The 21,544-nt window shown below is 40.9% G+C and overlaps 1 protein-coding gene across 1 annotated transcript; it reads right to left on the reverse strand.

Moving 5' to 3' along the window:
* Window positions 1–841: 841 nt before the first annotated feature.
* TADA1 (transcriptional adaptor 1) lies at window positions 842–20,489 on the reverse strand. The gene is made up of 8 exons (XM_010373376.2): window positions 20,199–20,489; window positions 13,824–13,915; window positions 13,504–13,569; window positions 8,196–8,293; window positions 6,574–6,783; window positions 4,538–4,689; window positions 2,457–2,619; window positions 842–2,053 (listed from the first exon to the last, which is right to left on the reverse strand). The coding sequence occupies exons 1-8, from the start codon at window positions 20,270–20,272 to the stop codon at window positions 1,901–1,903; spliced, it is 1,008 nt and encodes a 335-aa protein (XP_010371678.1). The 5' UTR covers window positions 20,273–20,489; the 3' UTR covers window positions 842–1,900.
* Window positions 20,490–21,544: the final 1,055 nt, after the last annotated feature.

Below are 21,544 nucleotides of genomic sequence, written 5' to 3' on the forward strand. Positions count from 1 at the left end.
CCAGGTGGGTAGGTGACTAGGAATTCAGGCCAGGTCATAAAGAGTAGTGGGAAGTTTTCCTGTTTGCAGTTTCCTCTGTGCTGTACATACAGCCATACAGCCTATGGAACCTGACATTGCAATGGACAGCAGGACATGGTCAAGGCTCCTGGCTGCCTCTCCATCTATGGAACTATGAAATTTCACACATACTCCCTAGGCAGCATTAAGGCCCAGGTATATAAGTAGTCAAACCAAAACTATATTCAAGTATCAGTTCAAATTATTCCAAGCCCTAAAAGTTCTTATGTAGTTTCTCACCCAAAACTAATGGCTTGTGCCAAGAACTGAAACTAAGCTATTGATTTTTTTTTTCCAAGCCTTAATCTATACATAAGAAATTACATACCTGGCCAGGTGCAGTAATTCAGGCCTGTAATCCTAACACTCTAAGAGGCCAAGGCAGATTGCTTGAGCTCAGGAGTTCACAACCAGCCTGGGCAACATGATAAAACCCTGTCTTTAGAAAAAAAAAAGTTTGTAATTACCCGGGCATGGTGGTGTGAATCTGTAGTCCCAGCTACATAGAAGGTTGAGATGGGAGAATCACCTGAGCCCAGAGGTCGAGGCTGCAATGAGCCGTGATCACACCACAGCACTCCAGCTGCGGTGATAGAGTGAGACCCTATCTCAGAAAGAAAAAGAAAGGAAAGAAATGGCATACCTTAATTGGAATCTGCTTTTTAATCTTTCTCATCTAGTACATTATTTTGAGAAGTCTCTGCCAAGCCCTCATAAAGCAGGCAATTTTCGTATTTCTGTAGAAGGCAATATTCCTTATAATGTTTAATAAACAACAAAGTTTTCTCCCAAAAGGTTTATTTGTCACATTTAAAGTACAAAATCAAATACACAGATCCAGATATGTGAACCATATATACATATCTATACAGCCATTATTTAGACTGACACAAACCTATCTATACATTCTAATTTATCTATCAACACTATCCCTTAAGTAACAAGCAACATATCTCTTAAAGTAGGTTTGTTATCAGTAACACTGTCGAATGTAAATTATTTTCACTTTATCACTTGAAACGGTAGAAACAGGTACCTCCTAGAAACTGGGGAATTACCAAGCATATATCCAATTTGTATAGGTTTCTTAAAATACATTCTATAGGAATAATTAACCAAAGGAACTGCCAATCAAAGTTTTTGGGCCTATTTAACAAAACTTGAGTCATGGGAAGACATAAAGTTAACTAACTGCATTACAAGAGTTTTGTTTTGACTTTGGTTTTAAATGCAAAGAGGGACTTTATTTTGTTTAGTACACAGAGCACTTCCATGTCATATTTCCTGTGGAGTTATAGTGATAAATTTCTCAGGGGCTACCTATGGCTATTAAAAATTAAACTGGTCACTAAAGGAGGTATCTGATTTTTAACACTGTGTAGGTTATTTCAACCAAAATGCAAGAACACATTATTTAGGAGAAAGGCAGAAATTTTAGACTACTAGATACAGAATGTATGATGTCACTGAACACACAGGTATCCTGCTGATCAGGGGGATTAAGTTATAACAGCTTCTTTGTTTTAGGATGTCATCTATCTTACATGCAAACCACAGGACACTAAGCCTCAGGTACTAAATATCTCCATTTCAGGCACAGGATTTCATTAGTGCCTGCTCCCACAACTGGGAACATACACACATATAGAAATATGGGTCATTACCAAAGATTTATATTAACGGCTTCACAATAGCAACACAAAATGTACTCAATGTCACATTTCCATAGGAAAGGTTATATATACACTATACACTTCAGCCTTGAAATGTGGACCCCAAAAACATTCAATTTTCAGTAATCAATGAATTTGGTGAGGGTCCCACACCCTCGAATCCTAATTTAGCACAGCAAAAGCCCCTCCTTGGCTGCCAAGCGCTGGCGGTGAACTTTGTCTTGCTGCAGCTCTTCATGATTTGGATGCCAGAGTTTCGTGATGATCCTTTCAATATTAAGGGCATAGACAGTATGTGTAGGGATGACTTCCCTGTGTACCTGGGATTAAAAAATTAACGCGTCTCCAATTATACTTCAGTAGACTTATTTTTCTGACATATAGAAGGGTTCAGATCAACAAAATGTACACACATCTATAAACTTTCAGTCAGACACTAAAATGAATCACCAATTGAATAGTAATAAGATAAGGAAATAACAAGCTTCTGAAACAGGAATAGAAGAATGAGGGATGTTTTTTCTTTTCTTTCTTTATTGGGGAGATAGAAGATGGGCTCAGGATTTGAAAAATGAGGCTAGTATTAATAATGGCTTTTATAACAGACAAAACTGAAAAACACAAAGCCAAAAGTGGAAAAAAATAGTGAGTACCTCTGTAGACTTAAAAGACTCTCTTAACCTGTCCATAAATCTAGGTAAACTTCAAGGAGCCAAGACTTACCTGCAAAGCTTCAAAAAGGTCATACATGTTCACCGGAGGCAAAGATGCAGGCAGCGTGTCTCCAGAGCATGCCAGCAGGAGTGCAGCCTGCTGCTCGGCATCATCAGGGGGTGGCTGAGAAGCTGGATTCTGACCAGCACAGGGAGCGGTAAAAGCTGGAGGGCTGAAAATAAAACTTTCAGAAATATTCCCAGCATGGAGACAACTGAACAACAAGGACAGGAGTGGCCTGCTAGAATCTTATTAAAAATATATTTAATTGAATTAGAAATCCATTCAATGTCTACTCCTGTAGATATTAATAGTCTGTAATTTTAATGTGTAAAGGCTGGAAATAAAACGTAATGCAACTACATTTACCTTCCTTCTTCCACAATGGTAAAATACTTACTTAGCTCAGGATACTGAACCAAAATTGTTTCCTACCCTTAAAGAGCTTCCAGTTGAAAAAACTAATAGACCTTAACTACAGGAATATAACATTAAAAACAGAGGGAGGTGAATGGTACTGGAGACAACTCGTTCTAAAATAAATGAGAAGAAAAGAAGACATAGCACAGAAACAACAGGCAAAAATGGAGAGTGGGGAAAATTAATCCAGAACCTGCCAATTTCCCAAAATAGAGGAAGATACAAACTGAGAAGTCAGACATGGGTTTTACTTCATAACCCAGTAGGAGATAACCTACACAATGCTGAGGACGTATCAAGAGGTAAAACAAAAGAGTAAAGCAGTAACTCAGAGGAAAGCACAGTGGAACGTTAGCGTGGGACCGAAGCATCAGACAAAAGCAGCCCTGTTAGAGTAACAAGTGGCCAATAGAGAGGCAAAAGCCCTCAGAGACCAGCCAGCAGGGCAGAGAGGGCTTGGGAGTCCCGCCAGGGCCAGACGCTGCTCCTAACATCACCCACGACAAGGAGCCACTTTTGGGGATTTGTTTTTTTCTAGAGAAGAATGATCCCAAACAGATACGCCTGAATGGGATTCAGACGATAAATCACCACATATGGCAATCTAAACAGTGAACCCAATTTAAGATGGGTTAAAATAGGCCCATGACCCCTGTAAAGGTCTTCAGAGCCATGAAATGGGCACTGGCACAAACTCCCACATGTGGTATCAACATTTTCTCTAACCAACTCTCTTAGCTTTTCACCTACACCTCCTGCCTTCCCTTCCTGTCACTTCACCAATCACCCTGCCAGCCTTCCCAGTCATACATACTTTTTTCTCTGAACTTGCAAGTCCCAGTTATCTCTGTACCTCTCTTCTCCCAAACTAACCAGATATGCAAAGTCCAGCAAATCACAAGAAATTCAAGTCACTTCAGTAACCATAAAGAAAATTATATTATTGTTTTTTTTTTCTTTTCCAAAGGCTTAAAATTCAGACTAAATTCCCTTTGGGGGAAGTGGAGGACAAAGGGAGATGGAAGGATAAGAAAGACAACACAAGGATGAAAGTAATCTAGGTTCTTTCATAAAGGGGTGACTCAGGACACAGAGACATCCTGAAGCCCTCAATGGGAAGAGGACACAGGAATCCCAGAGGTAAACTGAGAGACCATGTCTGCACAGCAGGAGGCCAAAAGCAATGTCATGACACCAGGCACAGGCCACTATCTTGAGCTATACCTACAAGAGCCAGATGAGGGCCTGGAGTAACATCTACCACTCCTCCTCCTCCCACCACCAAGACACCCAGTTGTGACCCAACAATCACAGGCCCTGCCTCTAACTGAAAGCAGGCTCACTTCCCCACTGGACAGGTGATGCCCCTCAGGAACCCTCAGGATGCACTGCCTATGCACTACTCCATTCCCCCTAAGAAAGCTGGGGTGGGAGGGACAAGCACATTAAACCCACATGCAGCAGCCAAACTCTGCAACTTCACTTCTCATAAAAGGAGTACCAAAATAATTCACTAGATCTCAAGTATCAGACTTTAAAAAATAAAATTGTACTCCTATTAAAGGTACTTTAAACCAATGAAAACACAATTATTTAACAATGAATTACACATAAAAGGAGTATAAACAACTAGCAAAAGATGGAAGAAAATCACAAGAAACTTCATTTACCTTTCTATTAAGTTGTTGTAAGCTACTACACTATTCTTCAGGTATGGCTGCGGGGTCACATTACTGCCAAAGGCATATTTAAAATGGCCATCTCGTAACCGATAAGCTTTCCTTCTTGACACAACTGACGTCAGTATATCTTTCAGGTGATTCTGTAAAAATAAGAAAAATAGCATGATAGCCTCTTTAAAAGCAAATCATAAAACTTCCATTGACCAAAAAACATTTATTGGCATTTAGACGGAGATGCAGAATAGGTTAGTATATGCTAGAACCAAATGAATGTTCACATGTAGAGCCACAGAGCCACACCAAAGGAGTAGGAGGGTATGGGAAAGAGGGGGACATGCTTATTGTCATTAATAGTTCTCTTTAAGATGGGCTTGCTATACATGAAATTTAAAAAGTCTTTACATCTCTAAATTGGCTCTTCTCTCTCAAAAATGATTTTTAGATGGCTTTAAAAGAAGTATACAAAAATGACTTTTTGAGATGGAGTCTTGCTTTATTGCCCAGGCTGGAGTGCAGTAGCACAACCTCGGCTCACTGCAACCTCCGCCTCCCAGGTTCAAGCGATTCTCCTGCTTCAACCTCCTGAGTAGTTGGGATAACAGATGCCCGCCACCAGGTCCAGCTAATTTTTGTATTTTTAGTAGAGGTGAGGTTTCACCATGTTGGCCAGGCTGGTCTCGAACTCCTGACCTTGGGTGATCCACCCACCTCAGCCTCCCAAGGTGCTGGGATTACAGGCATGAGCAAAAATGACTTTTTAAAAAGAGACAAACTATGCTGAAACTTTGTTTAAAATAGGACAAAAAGTTTTAAGATCTGATATTACTGGAACCAAAATCCTTGCGTGAAAAGAATCTTGGCTCTCTCAAAAGCCACATAAACAACAAATATATAGGAAACAAGCACAAAATAAATTAGGTACTTGATTTCTCTTCACTTTCATGAGAGCCAAGTACATAAGAAAAGGTTCAGGAAGCCTGTGAAAATAGTGACAGAACTCGTCCCAGGCTACCATTATAGGGTACCATTGTAGGGGAGCCAGGATCAGGCAGGGTGCTTCAATTATACCAAGGAAAATCCACTTATATCAAGACATTATTGTACTATTTAAGTTGGTTTGCACACCAACTTACATATTAATGTTTATAACTTATATTAAATAGTTTATAACTTCATGAGACAATTGTTATTATTTTTGAGGTACAGATGAAGAAAATAGGGCTCAGAGAATTGAAAATCCAATGTCACCTGACTGTACCCATGCACTATAGACCTCAACGTCAAATTAGTTTTGTCAAGCAACTAAATGAATAAAATGAATAGACGAATGAAATCATGTGCAGAGATAAGAATCCTGCTGTTCAGATGCCAAGACTAATACTCTTAGGTGCTGTACCACAGCAAAAACAAGTGACTATAATCTTTAGGATTCTCAATTTCATTTCTTTCCTTAAAAACTGTTCCCCTGTTGACAAAACATCAGATCAACCAGAAGAGTTATGCCATAAATAACCTTTCTGAAAAGCTTAGTCTATTAACTGAAGACAATTATTTGGATTGTAATGAGTTTCTCCTCTTAAAAGAAAACAACTTTCAGCCAGGTGGTATGGCTCACACGTGTAAATCCTAGCACTTTGGGAGGCCAAGGCGGGAAGACCACTTGAGCCCACGAATTCGAGACCAGCTAGACGACATAGAGAGACCCCCATCCCTACAAAAATTTGTTTAAAAAATTAGCTGAGTATGGTGGCGCAAGTCTGTAGTCCCAGCTCTTGAGAGGCTGAGGCAGGAGGATTGCTTGAGCCCAGGATTTCCAGATTGCAGTGAGTCATGATCGTGCCACTGCACTCCAGCCTGGAGACAGTGACGCTGTCTCAAAAAAAAAAAAACCAGAAAACTTCAACAATGACAATTCTGTGAAATCACAGTGACATTTGGATTCCTTTCTTGCAATACCGACTTTAAACAACACACAAGCCTATCACATTCAACCTGTAAGATTATTTCTACCAACACAAACCAACCTCCACAGCATAGACAACAGCTGAAACTGCCTCCTCGGTGACATTGTCCAGCCCATGCTCATAAGCAGTCACGATCATTCTCCCTTCAAGCTGGCCTCGAGTGGGAAGCATCATTGTGTGGGAACAAAGTTTCAAGTCGTCATCATCTTGGGGATCCTTTGCCACAAATTGCTGAGCTCCTGAGAGAGGATTTTGAGGCTGGAATCTATGCTATGAGTAAGAAAAACTTTAAAAAATTACTCATCACAGTGGCAAACAAGACACAAAAGTTAACTCCTGTATTGAAGTTGAGATCCTACAAATTAATGCCACCAAAACTATACCACAGGGGTTAACGGAAAAAAAAAGTTAATTCATGCACAAATAATCACAGATTCACATCCAATACAAGGTAATAATGAAGACATGGATTAAGGGGAATAATGGTAGTTTGCATAGTAGTTTATTCTATTCAATTAATACCTTGGTGATCACAGAATGTATGGCACTGTGTTAAAAATAACTGAGGGAGAAGGAGAAGTATAGAACTATATTCAAACAAGTCAGAGCATTTTAAACCTAACCATAAGTAGGTTCTAAAAGTACAAACATATAATGAATGATTCAATTAAATGTTAAAAAGCCTAGCTAACCAATATGGCAGATCTAGTAACAAATATTCCAAGATAATGTTATGTAGTGTAACTATTTAACTGCTGTTATTTTCTACTTAGAATTCTCAACACAGAACCTAAGACACAGTCATGACTATTTATGTCAGTCTTTTTCATTCATAAAAATCTCAGCCTTCCCCTGGGAGATTCTGATAGCCCATTCATCTTCTCCATTACCACTGGGAGATATGCCCCGGTAGCTTTTGCTTAAGGCCAACATAAAAGATTTTGCAGTGAAGATGTTTTGTCCCTGTTTAAAATTGATATTATGAAAACAACATGGTTATTTTTCCATTTTCCAAGCACAAAACTACTTTATATTGAACATGTCTTTTTAAATCAGACATGTCTCTCTAGAGATCCCGATGCCATCTAGATTCTTACTGATATAAAGCATAGAGTCAAGGTGAAAATAAGTAATTGTTTATTGATGTTCATCAATAAAGCTATCAATATCCCATAAACCTATAGAAGGGTTACTTTGGGGAAGTTTCTTTTCCCTAAATATACACTGAAAAAAGCAATTTGTTTTAAAATGCTTCCAAATTTTATAGCCAAATGCCTTTATGACATCTCTACGAGTCCCCAAAAGGCTCAGGGCCCAGCTGAGGATCACCAAGATCCCACCAAAGGCCTGCAGGCTGCCTGAGCCCTTGGGACAGATGTCTTCATCCAAGAAACATTATTCATTCAAGAAAAATATTTAAGAGGAGAGACAAAGGCACTGTTTTGAATAACTGAAAAATCATTAGGTACTAATGATAACATTAATATTTAAGCAACAAACAAGAACTATAAAAATTCAGACACCTAGAACTCACAATCCTTGAAACCCTTTTCTTCCCAAATCATACTCCCTTTTTTCAACTCTGCTACCAGTATTTTAATATTCATTTAAAAACTAAAGCTAGTCCCAACATGCCAGTACTTCAATCAGTCATTATCAAGATCTATTAAAGAACAACCTACATCAAATTTCTGACGAACAGAAGAAAGCTTTTTCTTTCCCTTGGGTTTTCCAGGTTTTGCTGCGGAACCCCCTGGCCAGGGCAAAGATCCAGCACCATCTAGGAGACAGAAATATATAACCCTAAGTAAAAATAAGGACAACTGATAACTGCTACGTTTGTTTTCATTTGGGGTAAAAAGCATGGAATGCTCATGAAATGCAAATAAATAATGAATGCTTAAATCAAAATCTTCTCTTTCTACTTCTCTAAATAAAATCATCAATCCTCTCAAATCACATTTTTTTTTCCTAGCTGCAACTAAAATTTTTTTAGGAAGACAAATTTTTTTGTATTTTTAATTACTGTTTATTGGGTGTTTTGTTTATTAGCAGTAGTATTATTATAGACTACACCAGCAAATTCTGGTCTAAGATGATGAACTGAGCACATGTATTTATCTCCTCTACCAAGACGTTAGAAAATATGAAAGTAAGGAAGGTAAATGGCACACTTGCACAACAGAGATTAAAAAGGAAAATGAGTGGCAGACATGATGAGATGTCAACAAATTTCTAGGATGGACTAAAAGGGTGCAGACTCACAAAGCAGACCCATGGAAGCTATAACCTAGGCTAGGCAAGGAAGGTGGCAAGTGAGGCAGAAGCACGTCAACCTGCCTGGTAGAAACCCACAGCCTGGATTGGGAGAATGTGAGTGAGTGGAAACGAGGAGGGATCTGTAAGGCTAAAAACAAAATTAATGGAATGTCTATATCCTTAAATCATCCACACAAACCCATTCACTCACCCTCAAAAGTGGGTTCAGTACAAAATCAAAGTGCTGGGCCTTGTGTTCAAAAATTAAGGATTTCAAGATAATGATGGTACAAACCCAAGTACAGGGCCCTTCTGTGCAACTGCAGGTCACAGGCCCATGAAGGCTCATTCCCATGCACAGAATGACACATAGCAGGGGATTTGTAACAGCTGGGGCAGGGGGTTAGAAGGAAGGTAGGGAGGGAATAAGGACTCTTCTCTAGTTAAACTGAACACAATTTCTGGGATTTACTAAGGTAGTTGGTATGGATGTTGGTACCCTACAGCAAAGCTCTCTGCATACAGGAATTTGGGAGACCCCAGTTGAACAGTAGGCTTCCTGTCAGCTCACTCTAAAGCAAAGTCTCTAGGCAGTTTTATGCTTCATTCTTAAACATGAAAAGGACAACAATGAATCACCAGATATTTGACAATATTCTTTCACATGACAAGAAACAGCAAGCTAAAAAAAAAAAACAAAAACAAAAACAAAACAATAGAGGTCCTAGACAGGAAACGCAAAAGAATTCCGATAAAATTTCCACCTGGTATCTGCAGAAAACTTTGAGAACATGTTTATCCATGAAACAAGATGCTATTAAAATTGCTGAATTAACGAATGCATTCAACAGAAAGGCCAAAAGAGTTGAGGAAATCTCAAACACAGAGCAATAAGACAGAGATGTTAAAATCAGTAAATCCAGAAACAGATTTAAGCAACTATGAGGGCTATAGAGGTCCCACCAGAAGAACAAAAAAACAAAAAGTAGTTGCCTTTGGGAATAGGTCTGGGGTGGGAAAAAGCTTTTATCATAAAACCTTCTGTGCTATTGATTTTTTTAAACCATGAACATATATTGTTTAATGTTAAAAAAAAAAAACAACCTCACTATAGTACACTTAAAACAAAAAAAAGTTTAAGAAAGAAAAAAATCACCCATAATCATAGTAAAATGTTCCTGCAATTTTGGTATTTTTTGAAAGAAACGTTTTTAAAGCTTTAAAAAAAAATATTCCAGATTCCTCAGCTTAAAAAGAACTGTTTGGGAAGTCAGGTTCCTCTTATCTTTGGCATGCACAGATCTCACTTGATAAGGTCAGTCAATCTTAGATGATTTTCCCAAGAAATCTCTTCCTGATAAATGAAACTGGATGCTAAGTAATGATAGGAAAGTAGGCTGAACATGCAGATGATGATGCAAAGGAGCAGGCCTGCAAACTCAGAGCTTACCAGCTGCTGCTGTATGGCCAAGCCAAGTATGGTAAGGCCTAACCATGACAAAAGGGAAGGCTTTTTAGTAGCACTTAGATTTCAGTTTTGATCCAACACGTCCAGGCCTAAGGCAAGTTTTTATTTTCTTTTGTTTTGTTTTCTCTTCTCTGAAGTTTGTGTCTATCTATAAAAATAGGCTAACACCTACCCTGCAGAATTGTTGTGAGGATTAAAGACAATGCATGTAAGTGTCTAGTATGCTGCACTCAACAAATATTATTATTAATATCATCTCTCCTGACAAGTTTAGAAAACTAGAAAACAACCCATCCAAAACTGTGAGGTACAAAGAACTATATTTTACTTTTAATAGAAATCTTCTCTTTGTTGCTAACAAATATTAATTTCATTTTGAGAAATTTGGGGTGTTCAATGGAAGAATACATTCTCAAAATCCAAATGCTTCTTCATTTGTTTTAAAATAACTATTAACAAGCATTCAGAATATCAAAGGTTTTTATCTAATTAAAATCAGCCACCTATACTTACGAATACCACTTCAACACTTGTTTGGCAATTTTTATTTATTCTTTTAATTTAATTTACTTTCTTTTTTGAGACAGAGTATTAGTCTGTCGCCCAGGCTGGAGTGCAGTGGCACAACCTTGGCTCACTGCAACCTCCGCCTCCCGGGTTCAAGCGAATCTCCTGCCTCAGTCTCCCTAGTACCTGGGATTATAGGTGCCCGCCACCATGCCCAGCTAATTTTTGTACTTTTAGTAGAGAAGTGGTTTTACCATGTTGGCCAGGCTGGTCTTGAACTCCTCACCTCAGGTGATACACCCACCTTGGCCTCCCAAAGTGTTGGGATTACAGGCTCGAGCCACCGAGCCTGGCTGGCATTTTTTATTTTTAAAATCACTTTTTTATAAGTTCATAATCCTACAGGGTAGATATTGCTGTACTTATTTTATAAATGTGAAAGTTAAGAACACCCAAGTAACTGTATTATGTAAGCTAGTGGCAAAACCTACAATTGAACCTAAGTCTCTTGACTCTTATCAACCAGGGTTTTTATTTCTGATCACTCCATTTATCTTTTGCATATGTGGCAATTTACAATATGCTTCCCTAAAAAGTAAGATGTAATCCTCACAATATTGGCTTTTCTGATCAAACTAAATTTTATACAACCAAGAAGATTATGATTTAACTTTGGACACAAAAGAGGAATGGCTAAAGTCTACTTGTATATAAATTAACTAGCACATCAAAAATCTGACACGGTGTAAGAATGTGCGATGATGAGTGTGGTAAGGGGAGGGAAGCAGTCACTGCTCTCTAATACAACTCCACAAGCAAGTGCTCACAGTTTACTACACATTAACGACTTCTTTGAAGGTCAAGGAATGTGGTGTTAGGAGATCTTACATGAATTCTTTTTTTTTTTTTAAACAGAATTTCACTCTGTCACCCAGGCTGAAGCGCCGTGGCACAATCTTTGCTCGCTGTAACCTCTGCCTCCCAGGTTCAAGCGATTCTCATGCCTCAGCCTTCTGAACAGCTGGGACTACAAGTGTTCACCACCACACCCGGCTAATTTTCTTTTTTGTATTATTAGCAGAGTAGGGGATTTCACCATCTTGGCCAGGCTGGTCTCCAACTCCTGACCTCAAGTGATCCGCCCACCTTGGCCTCCCAAAGTGCTGGGAATATAGGCATGAGCCACCATGCCCTGGCTGTGAGTTCTTTGTCATACAGTAGAAGTAAACAGAGAGAGAGGATAAAAAATACCAGGCATTTATAGATAAAACATAAGCTTTCGGTATATGATCATCAGAATCACCCTAAGACCTTAAAAAATTTCCATTTAATCTACAACAGGAGTTGGTAAGCACAATTCTAAAGGTAACTTTTGTAGTCTTACGAATTGCAATTTAGAAACAAAAAAACTATTGAATAAATCATTTGGCCTAATTTTTTTAAAAAAGTCCAGAATGACTTTTACCATGAGGAAAGTTTTCAATGTATTTAATTACTTGTTTCTGACTGATTAAACTAAGATGGTTGAAAGAGGTGACTTATAGCTTAATCTTCTCTTCAGGTTAAAGTGACAGGTTTTGTTTCCACCTACCCCCTCAACATGCTACTATCCCCTGCCTCTTGTTCTCTGCCAATAATCTGCCAAACACAGGAGCTGAAGCTTGACCTTTCAGGTGCTATCTTGCTTAAGAACATAGTGGAAGTCCAGGTTCCCAACACATGCTGGGTTCCTCCATCTCCCAAAAGCTACGGACACCTTTCAAGTTAGGTATCCCTTAGGTACAGGACACCTAACACCAACTGCCCTCTCTTCATCCCCCTTACCTTCTTCATCCAGACTTCCCATCCTCTTCCTCACTTCTCATTTACTTACGTAATCTAAAATGTAGCTGAGTGGGGAGTCAATATCAAAAGGCAATATAACATAGTACAGGGACATGGCCTGCTTTACAAAGGCTCTGCACATTTGGGCAGTCCCTGCTGCGGTGCTCACCCCGAGCCCTCTTGTTCCAGGGCTATCTCCTCGCTTGCCTTCTGGCTCTCCCATGCCCTTTTCTGAAGGACACCACCATTTCCCCCATTGAGCAAACTGGCCTGTGGGGGAGGGTGGCACACAGAGCAGCCTTGCCCAGCTCTCCCAGCACATGCCCGGACCCAGAGGTCCACAGGGGCTAGGACTTGGACATGCCAAGGATTACACAATACCACCTAGGGAGAAAGCGCTTGTGACAATGAACATTCAGATAGCCCTTCCTTCTGGGTGTTAGAAAAGAGAAGCCCCATATTTGGCTTGGCTGAAAAACACTTTATTGATGTAGGAGCTGGCATCATAAGATGAAGATTATAGAGGAAATGTTGGTGTTGTACTATTCAATTTTGGCAAAGAAAAGTTTGGTGTCAAAAATGGTGATCACATTGTATAGCTCATTTGTGAACAGATTTTTTCTCCAGAAATAGAAGTTCAAGCTTTGGATGACACTGAAAGGGGTTCTGGAGGTTTGGGTTCCACTGGAAAGAATTAAAATGTATGCCAAGAATCAAAAATGAGAAATCAAACCTTTTTCTCAAAAATAAAGAGTTTTTGCTTTTAAAAAAGAAAAAGATTCTATAAAAGAATTTGTATCTACCTAATAAAATTTTTCTTCTGAGCAGTTCAAAAACATCTGCTTTACAAACACTAGCTGTGTCTATCAGAGAAAGCTAAAGTCTAGTGCTTTGCTGACTGACACACACTGGAAGTATTTCCACTCCCTTACCTGGTGTAGAAACCAAAATCTGACAACGCGTGAGAATGGCCAGGAGGAAATCATTGTGAGAATGGACTGAAAAAGGGAAGACAGTGACAATCAAATTCAAAACATTTTCAACATAAGGAAACCACAACTTTGGTCTACCTTGTCAGGATTTTGGATATCCCCTATTCTGCCATGCTTTATACTTAATTTTAAATATCCACATTATTCAGATAACCTTATACACCACAAAACCCAAATTTTACTTTTTTAAAAGGGAAAAGACTTTACTGCAAATCTAGAACTATGGAATAGTAAAGTAACTCCGCGGATAATTATTTTACCATTATCCTGTGTGAGCAGTCTATGAGCTTCAAGGTCAAACTCCTCTTTGCTGATTTTCTGCTTGAACCACAGCTTTAGGTTTGCCCAGTATCTGTAGAGGCAGAAACAATTTTAAGAACCACAGATTTGGCTGCTTCTAGTTTTTTTTTCAATTGGTGTTTTTTTTTTTTAGAGACAGGGTTTTATTCTGTCACTCAGGCTGGAGTGCAGGGGAACAATCAGAGCTCTGAACTTCTGGCTTTAAGCTACCCTCTCACCTCAGCCTCCTGAGTAGCTGGGACTACAGCACGAACAGATCTTGCTTCTTCCCCAAGTTCAGCATACATGCTCCAACTCTCAGGAAAGGAAATTCCCTGGCTCTATGGGCTGAATTGTGTCCCCCTACAAAAGTCCTATGTTAAAGCCTTAACCCTAGTACTTTAGAAAGTGACTGTATTTGGAGATTGGGCCTTTAAATAGTAATTTAAATGCGGCCATTAGGGTGGGCCCTAATCCAATATGATTGGTGCCCTTATAAGAAGAGGCAATTAGGACACAGACACATTCACATACAAAGAAATAACCATGTGAACACACAACAAGAAGGCTGTCATCTACAGGAGAGAGGCCTCCTGCCAAAATCTTGATCACAGACTTCCAGCCTTCAGAACTGTGAGAAAATAATTTCTGTTGTTTAAGAGAACCAGTCTGTGGTACTTTGTTACAGCAGCCCTAGCAAACTAATACACCTAGGAATCAGAATACCAAGAAAGAAAGGAAAATCCTCCTTAAAAGGGGACTGGCCAGCGCAGTGGCTTATGCCTGTAATCCCAGCACTTTGGGAGGTCAAGGCAGGCAGACTGCTTGAACGTAGGAGTTCAAGATTAGCCTGGGCAACATGGCGGAACCCCCTCTCTACAAAAAATATAAAACTTAGCTGTGCATGGTGGTGCATGCCTGTAGTCCCTGCTACCTGGGAGGCTGAAGTGGAGGGACTGATTGAGCCCAGGAGGTCAGGACTGCAGCGGGCCCTGATCACACCACTACACTCCAGCCTGGGTGACAGAGCAAGATCTTGTCTCAAAACAAATAAAAGGGAATTGGCAGGTAGTCACAGAATTGGACTCGTGATTCACTTAGCCCAAAACTATAGCTATACCTTTGTTTCTCACTGTCACCCTTCTAACAGACCTACTCTCCAGAATCCTGCATTTAAGATTTACATTTCAAAGTGTGTGTGTTTAACAGAGAGGGGAGTAGTCATTTATATCTGTTTTAGGTGACATCCTTCCCTTCAGATAAACTCAACTTTCAATCTAACTGGCTGAAAAAAAAAATGGGTTTCTAAACATCTCAGCACAAAGAAAATGCCTGGGGATATGAGAAACTTGGTAGTTTTTAAAGTGAAAATCAACACCTAATAATAAAAATTACTAGGTAACTGGTAGAAAAAAAAAATGACTTAACCTTTTACACTTTAACAAGAGTGTTAGAAATTAGAGTAAAATATGTCACTTTTCACATCACATCCACAACCCTTGTTTTGGTACTTAAGGAAGCTGCTTCTTGTTTATGGAATGGGATGAAAAATTACTCAGTACTTGAGTTCCTAACAGGAAAAAAAAAAAAAAAAAAAAACAGATTTCTAAATGGGATGATTTAATATTTTCACTGCCATATTATGCCCATGGCAGGACTCCCCCTGTGCGTGGATTAGCTTCAAGTCATCTTAGTATCTCTGTGCGTAATTGACTATGATCATATGTAGTTGCATGCAAAGCTTTGGGTTCATGTTTGTTGTTGTGTTGTTTTTCAGGAGAAAACCCATCGCTTTTATGGGGTCTTAAGTGGCCCAAAACCCATGACACTGCCATCTTTCAGGCCCATTTCACTCAACAACAAAACATGTGCCACTCTAGAGCTTGGTACCCTTTCCACTTGATAGCTGCACATTCATTAGTCAATAGATCAACAGCAACTTTCCCACGGTGGACACTTTTATACATTTTTTAAAGGACAGGAATAATAATGAAATAAATAAAATAAAGTTCCACAGAAAAACAAGGTCTTTTCCTATCCCATCCTATTCAACAACAACAACAAAAAAAATAGTAACCTAGAGAAAAACTCTATTATTTAAAAGTCCTATGTCAGTATTTCATTAGAAGCAAATATATATTTGGAATGAGTGAACTTGTTCCAGAACTAAAACAAGGCTCTACCAGGGAGCTCTGTCAAAATAATGCAAACTGTTTTCTCCAGTGGCAAACATTTTCGCCCAAAGAGCTAGAACTAGCTACCAAAAGTTAAAAGACCTGCTCTCCAATCCTGGTCCCTGTGTTAACTCACTGTATAGCCACAGACAAATGACTGTTTCCCTCAACAATACTGCTGTAGTTTGGACATTTGACCAAACCTCATGATGACATTTAATCCTCCATGGTGGAGGTGGAACCTAATGGGAGGTGTCTGGGTTATGGGAGAGGATTCCTCACCAGCGTCGGTGTGATCTTTCCTGGTGGTAATGAGTGAGAGTTTGCTCACTCTGTGAGTTCCTGCAAGAGATTCTCCAAGCGCTGGTTGTTAAAAAAGAGCCTGGCACCTTCCTCATCTCTTGCTTCCTCTCACAAACTGATCTGCAGGCCTGGCACGGTGACTCACGCCTATAATCCCAGCACTTTGGGAGGCCAAGGCAGGTGGATCACCTGAGGTCAGGAGTTCAAGATCAGCCTGACCAATATAATGAAACCCCATCTCTACTAAAAATACAAAAATTAGCCAGGTGTGGTAGAATGTGCCTGTAATCCCAGCTACTTGGGAGACTGACACAGGATAATCATTTGAACCCAGGAGGCAGAGGTTTCAGTGAGCCCAGATTGTGCCATTGCACTCCATCCTGGGCAACAAGAGCGAAACTGTCTCCAAAAAAAAAAAAAAAAAAAAAGTGATCTGCACATGCAGGTTCCCCTTCATCTTCCATCATGAGTGAAGCGCCTGAGGCCCTACCCAGAAGATGCTGGTGCCATGCTTTTGGTACAGTCTGCAGACCTGTGAGCCAAATTAACTTCTTTATAAATTACCTGGCCTCAACTATTCCTTTATAGCAACACAAATGGATTAAGGACAAATACCAAAAACAAAGTCAATCAATCCCTGTAAAGGTGAGGACAATGGGTAGAAGTGTAAGTAGGTCAGATTACGAAGCACTGGATATACCTAAAGAATATTAAATAACATATGATCATGGCCAGACGCAGTGACTCACGCCTGTAATCCCAGCACTATGGGAGGCCAAGGCGGGTGGATCACGTGAGGTCAGGAGTTCAAGACCAGCCTGGCCAACATGGCGAAACCCTGTCTCTACTAAAAATACAAAAATTAGCCAGACATGGTGGTGGGCACCTGTAATCCCAGCTACTCAGGAGGCTGATGCAGGACAATCACTTGAGCCCAGAAGGTGGAGGTTGCAGTGAGCCGAGATTGCACCACTGCACTACAGCCTGGGCAACAAAGTGAGACTCTGTCTCAAAATAAATAAATAAATACATAAAGAAATCACATATGATCAAATCTATAACAGAAATGAGGCAACTATTTGAACATGGCATTCTACTGGCTACCATACAAAGTGAGTTGTCTAGCAAAGCCCATGTCTTCCTGGAAACAGCTTGGGCACACAACTCAACCAGTCAGACATGAAGGATGTTCAGACCACTGGATAAATAGCAAGTAACTCATATCCAGCCTCTGTGCATAACTTTGTATGTTTTGCCTACCGCCAAGGACCACACTTAAATAGGCTGTGCAAACCAAAGCAAACTGCTCATGGAGGAAATATAAGAAATGACTGTACAGTACAGCAGTGTTACTATTTAACCAAGAGGCACTTTTTAAGGAGAACGGAAAAGAACAATGAGAGAATGGAAAAACAAATTTAGAACTATACCGTACCATTAACTGTTTCAGGCATAAAAACTTCTTTTGATTGCATTTTAGTGGGGATTCATGCTCCAGATGCACCAAATTTAGCTTCAGCATCAGTATTTGACCAACATCACATAGTCGGTTTTGGCCTTTGAAACCTAAATAAGAATGCTAACTTCAAAAACACTTTTGGCAGCCCTGAACCTGTAACTGATGAGTATCGGATGACAGAGGTCACCATTGCATCTAATCAGGGTTAAAGGCAATCATACACAAATCAGGTCCTTCAGATTTATTTTGGTATGTAAACGTTCGCTTTCAAATATTTGTAAGCATTCTAGACGGAATAGAGTGAAATGCCTCTTATGTGCTTAAAAATGTAAATTTTGGCTGGGCGCCGTGGCTCACGATGGTAATCCCAGCACTTTGGGAGCCACGGCGTCAGGATCACGAGGTCAGGAGTTCAAGACCAGCCTGGCCAAGATGGTGACACCCTGTCTCTACTAAAAATACAAAAATTAGCCGGGCATGGTGGCGGGTGCCTGTAATCCTAGCTACTCAGGAGGCTGAGGCAGAGAACTGCTTGAACCCAGGAGGCGGAGGCTGCAGTGAGCGGAGATCATGCCACTGCACTCCAGCCAGGACAACAGAGCAAGACTCCATCTCAAAAAAAAGGCAAATTTTATCAGTCGGTATTACAAAAGTAAAAAGCTATAGTAATTAGGGTGAAAGCTGTCAATTTTACCTATTAAAATAAGTAAGAATATTTAATTCAATAAGCACAGTGAACATGTTAAAAGATAACTTTCGGGGAACATTATAGTTGGCTGTGGTGGCTCATGCCTGTAATCCCAGAACTTTAGGAGGCCAACGCGGAAGGACTGCTTGAGGCCAGGATTTGAGATCAGCCTGGGCAACACAACAAGACTCTGCCTCTGAAAAAAAAACTTCAGCCAGGATTGGTGGGGCGTGCCTATAGTCCCAGTTATAGGCTCACGGCACGGGAGGATCTCTTGAGCTCAGGAGATCAACGTTGCTGTGAACTGTGTGATCAGACCACTGTACTTCGGCCTCTGCCACAGAGCAAGACCCCAATCCAAAAAACAAAAAAAAGTGGAACATGTCTCTGGGAGTAAATAAATGTTCACCAAAAATTAATTATGCTAAAATAGCAGTTTAGATTTTAATTCTAGTCTTTTTATAGTTTCCATTATTATCTTATTAGGATGAAAAGCAGACTGTCAACTCCGCCACCCCAAAATTTCACATGAAGGAAAAACTCCGAAATTCATGTATGACTTCCAAGGTAAGTAATTTCAATCCAGTAATAACAAAAAACAGAGAAGGATGAAAAGAAAGTATTGGAGAAAAATTAAGTATTCCCAAATTGCTCCTCCACCAACATCATTTAAAAGTATGCATCCATTGAGTCATGCAAATGTGTAGAATACCACAGAAGCCATCTAGCAGCAAAAACACAGGCACTATAATTTTAAACGTTTACATTTGCTTCCTGTATTTTTGAAAAATAAACTTGTAATAACAACGTTTTGAAAATTTCCAAACTCTTCCTTGTATCCCAGTGGTTCCTTTTACGCTGTTTGGCTTTGGCCTTGGCTGGATACTGATTTTACCCTTGGCCATTCTGAATCTAACCCGACTGTGCACTAGGTCCCCTGCCATAACCTGGATGAAGGTCTGGCTGGGCGTCTCTGGGATCCTTTACGGCCCCTCTAAGGAATCAGTCGGGAATCAAAAGCGTGGGTCCCAACCCTGACAGTGACTTTTGAAGTTACTTATCTGCACTAGGTGTCTCAGTCTTCTCATCTGTCAAATGGAAATAACAAGTGTACCTACCTCACATCCGTTGCAAGGATTAGATAATATATTTAGTGAGCTTAAAATGTTTAAACGTCCGCTACTGCTATCATCACTATAGTTGTAGTGTTCAATGACTATGATTTCACCAGAGGGTCCGTCTGCCTTACGAAATTGCTGTCAAAAGAGCTTACCGATAATCCCTAGCAGATCACACGAGCTCAACAGGCCTTCACCTCCAGGAAGCCCTCCTGGGATGGGCCGCCCTGAGCGATGCCCTCAGGCTGGGCGCGTAGGGCCCGGTTCACTCCGCCCAAGTCAGCCTCCCGCATCCCGCAGGCCCGCGCTGGGGCCCGCACCTGCTCAGCAGGCCCTTGAGTGCGAAGTGCGCTTCTCCCGCCCCACCCAGGGCAGAGTCCCGAGCAAAGGCGCCCGCCGGGGTCTCCCGGGCGCCCAGGAGGCCCGGTCTCTCCAGGGCTGTGAGTTCAGGTGGCCGCCCCGCCCCGGCTGGAGAAATCCCGAAGCCCCACCGCCGCGGACTCAAGGCTGCACAGGCCCCCGGGCGGTGCGGGCGTCTCCGGGGCGGGCTGGCAACACGAGGCCAGGAGAGCACCCGCGTGTTGGCCTGGACGCTGCGCTGGGGCAGCTCTTACTGTTTCACGTTGTCCCCCAGGGCCTCGCTCAAGTTCTTCTTGGCCGCCTCCAGCTCGCTCACAAAGGTCGCCATTGCTCCGCGCGTCTCAGCCCGACCGCAGACCGCCCGCCCACCGCGATCAACAACCGAAAAACCAACGCGGCGGAAGGCCTTGGCTCTGGAAGCTAAGCCTGCCGCCGTCAGCCCCGCCCCCAATCTCTCAGAAGTCGTTTGTTTGGTTTTCGGCTCCGCCCGCCTTTTTGTAGGGAAGGTGCCCAGCCAAATTGCTCTCTTCCTCCCGCCCCTCGAATCACGTGATCCGCTTCACCTTGTCGCGCGCCCAACCTAAAGCCGCACGCCCCGCCTCCGCTGCAGCGTTGCCGGCAGGCTGGCGGGTCTCAAGCCCTTTCCTTCTGGTACGGCTGGGGCAATTCCGAATTCAGCCTGCTGTCCTTCTGCCTGGAGGAGTACCTTACCGCTCCATTTCAAAAAGTAGATGCAGTATCCGTTTTACTCTTTCCTTGCCTTATTTTTCCCCGAGCACTAATCGTCTCATATGACATTTAGTTGATTTATCTTGTAAATGTTATGGCTGGAGGACAGGAGTTGTGTTTTATTCACTATTACCCGCAGTTCCTAGAGCAGCGACTGGCACATAGTGGATGCTTAATAAGTGTTTGAGTAAATGAGGTAATTATGTAAAATTTGGAAAATACACAGAAGGATAAAGATAAAAAGAAAGAAAAAGTGTTTTACCACTCCCGGGCAAACACTTAGATTTCTCCTTTACTTCTCACACTCCCATGACTTAAAATACTCTGTGTTCAATTTTGCACGTTTTTAAACTTAAGGATTTATCTGTAGTATTACGTTGTCTTTATAATAATTTTAATGACAACATATTAAATACCCCCACAGATAGAAAGTACACAAATAACTTGTTTCCCAATTGTTAGACTGTTTCCATTTTTTCTCTGTTAAAAGCAATACTGTAATATTGCTTTTGAAGCATATAGCATAATGAAGCAAAACTTCTTTATGCGTAAAACTTTTCCTCCTTTAGGATTATTACCTTAGCATCGAGTCCAACAAATAGAATTACTGGATCAAATGATAGGAATATTTATAAATGCCTTGGTGTATATTGTCAAATTGCCTCCCAAAGATTTTAAAACAATCCTAGATAGCTTTTAAATCTTGTGTGATTTCTCCAAAGAAGTCCCGTTAAGTTCATTCATTCGACTTCCTCACTGCCCAACCTAAACCCACAAGCCCTGTCCTGGTCGCAGTGCCAGCAGGGCACCTTCTCTTCACTTGAATTCTACAGTGAGCTCCTATTATGTGTCTGGAACTCTGGGTACTGGA

Source organism: Rhinopithecus roxellana, chromosome 8 (assembly GCF_007565055.1).
Source record: "Rhinopithecus roxellana isolate Shanxi Qingling chromosome 8, ASM756505v1, whole genome shotgun sequence".
Classification (NCBI taxonomy): Eukaryota; Metazoa; Chordata; class Mammalia; order Primates; family Cercopithecidae; genus Rhinopithecus; species Rhinopithecus roxellana.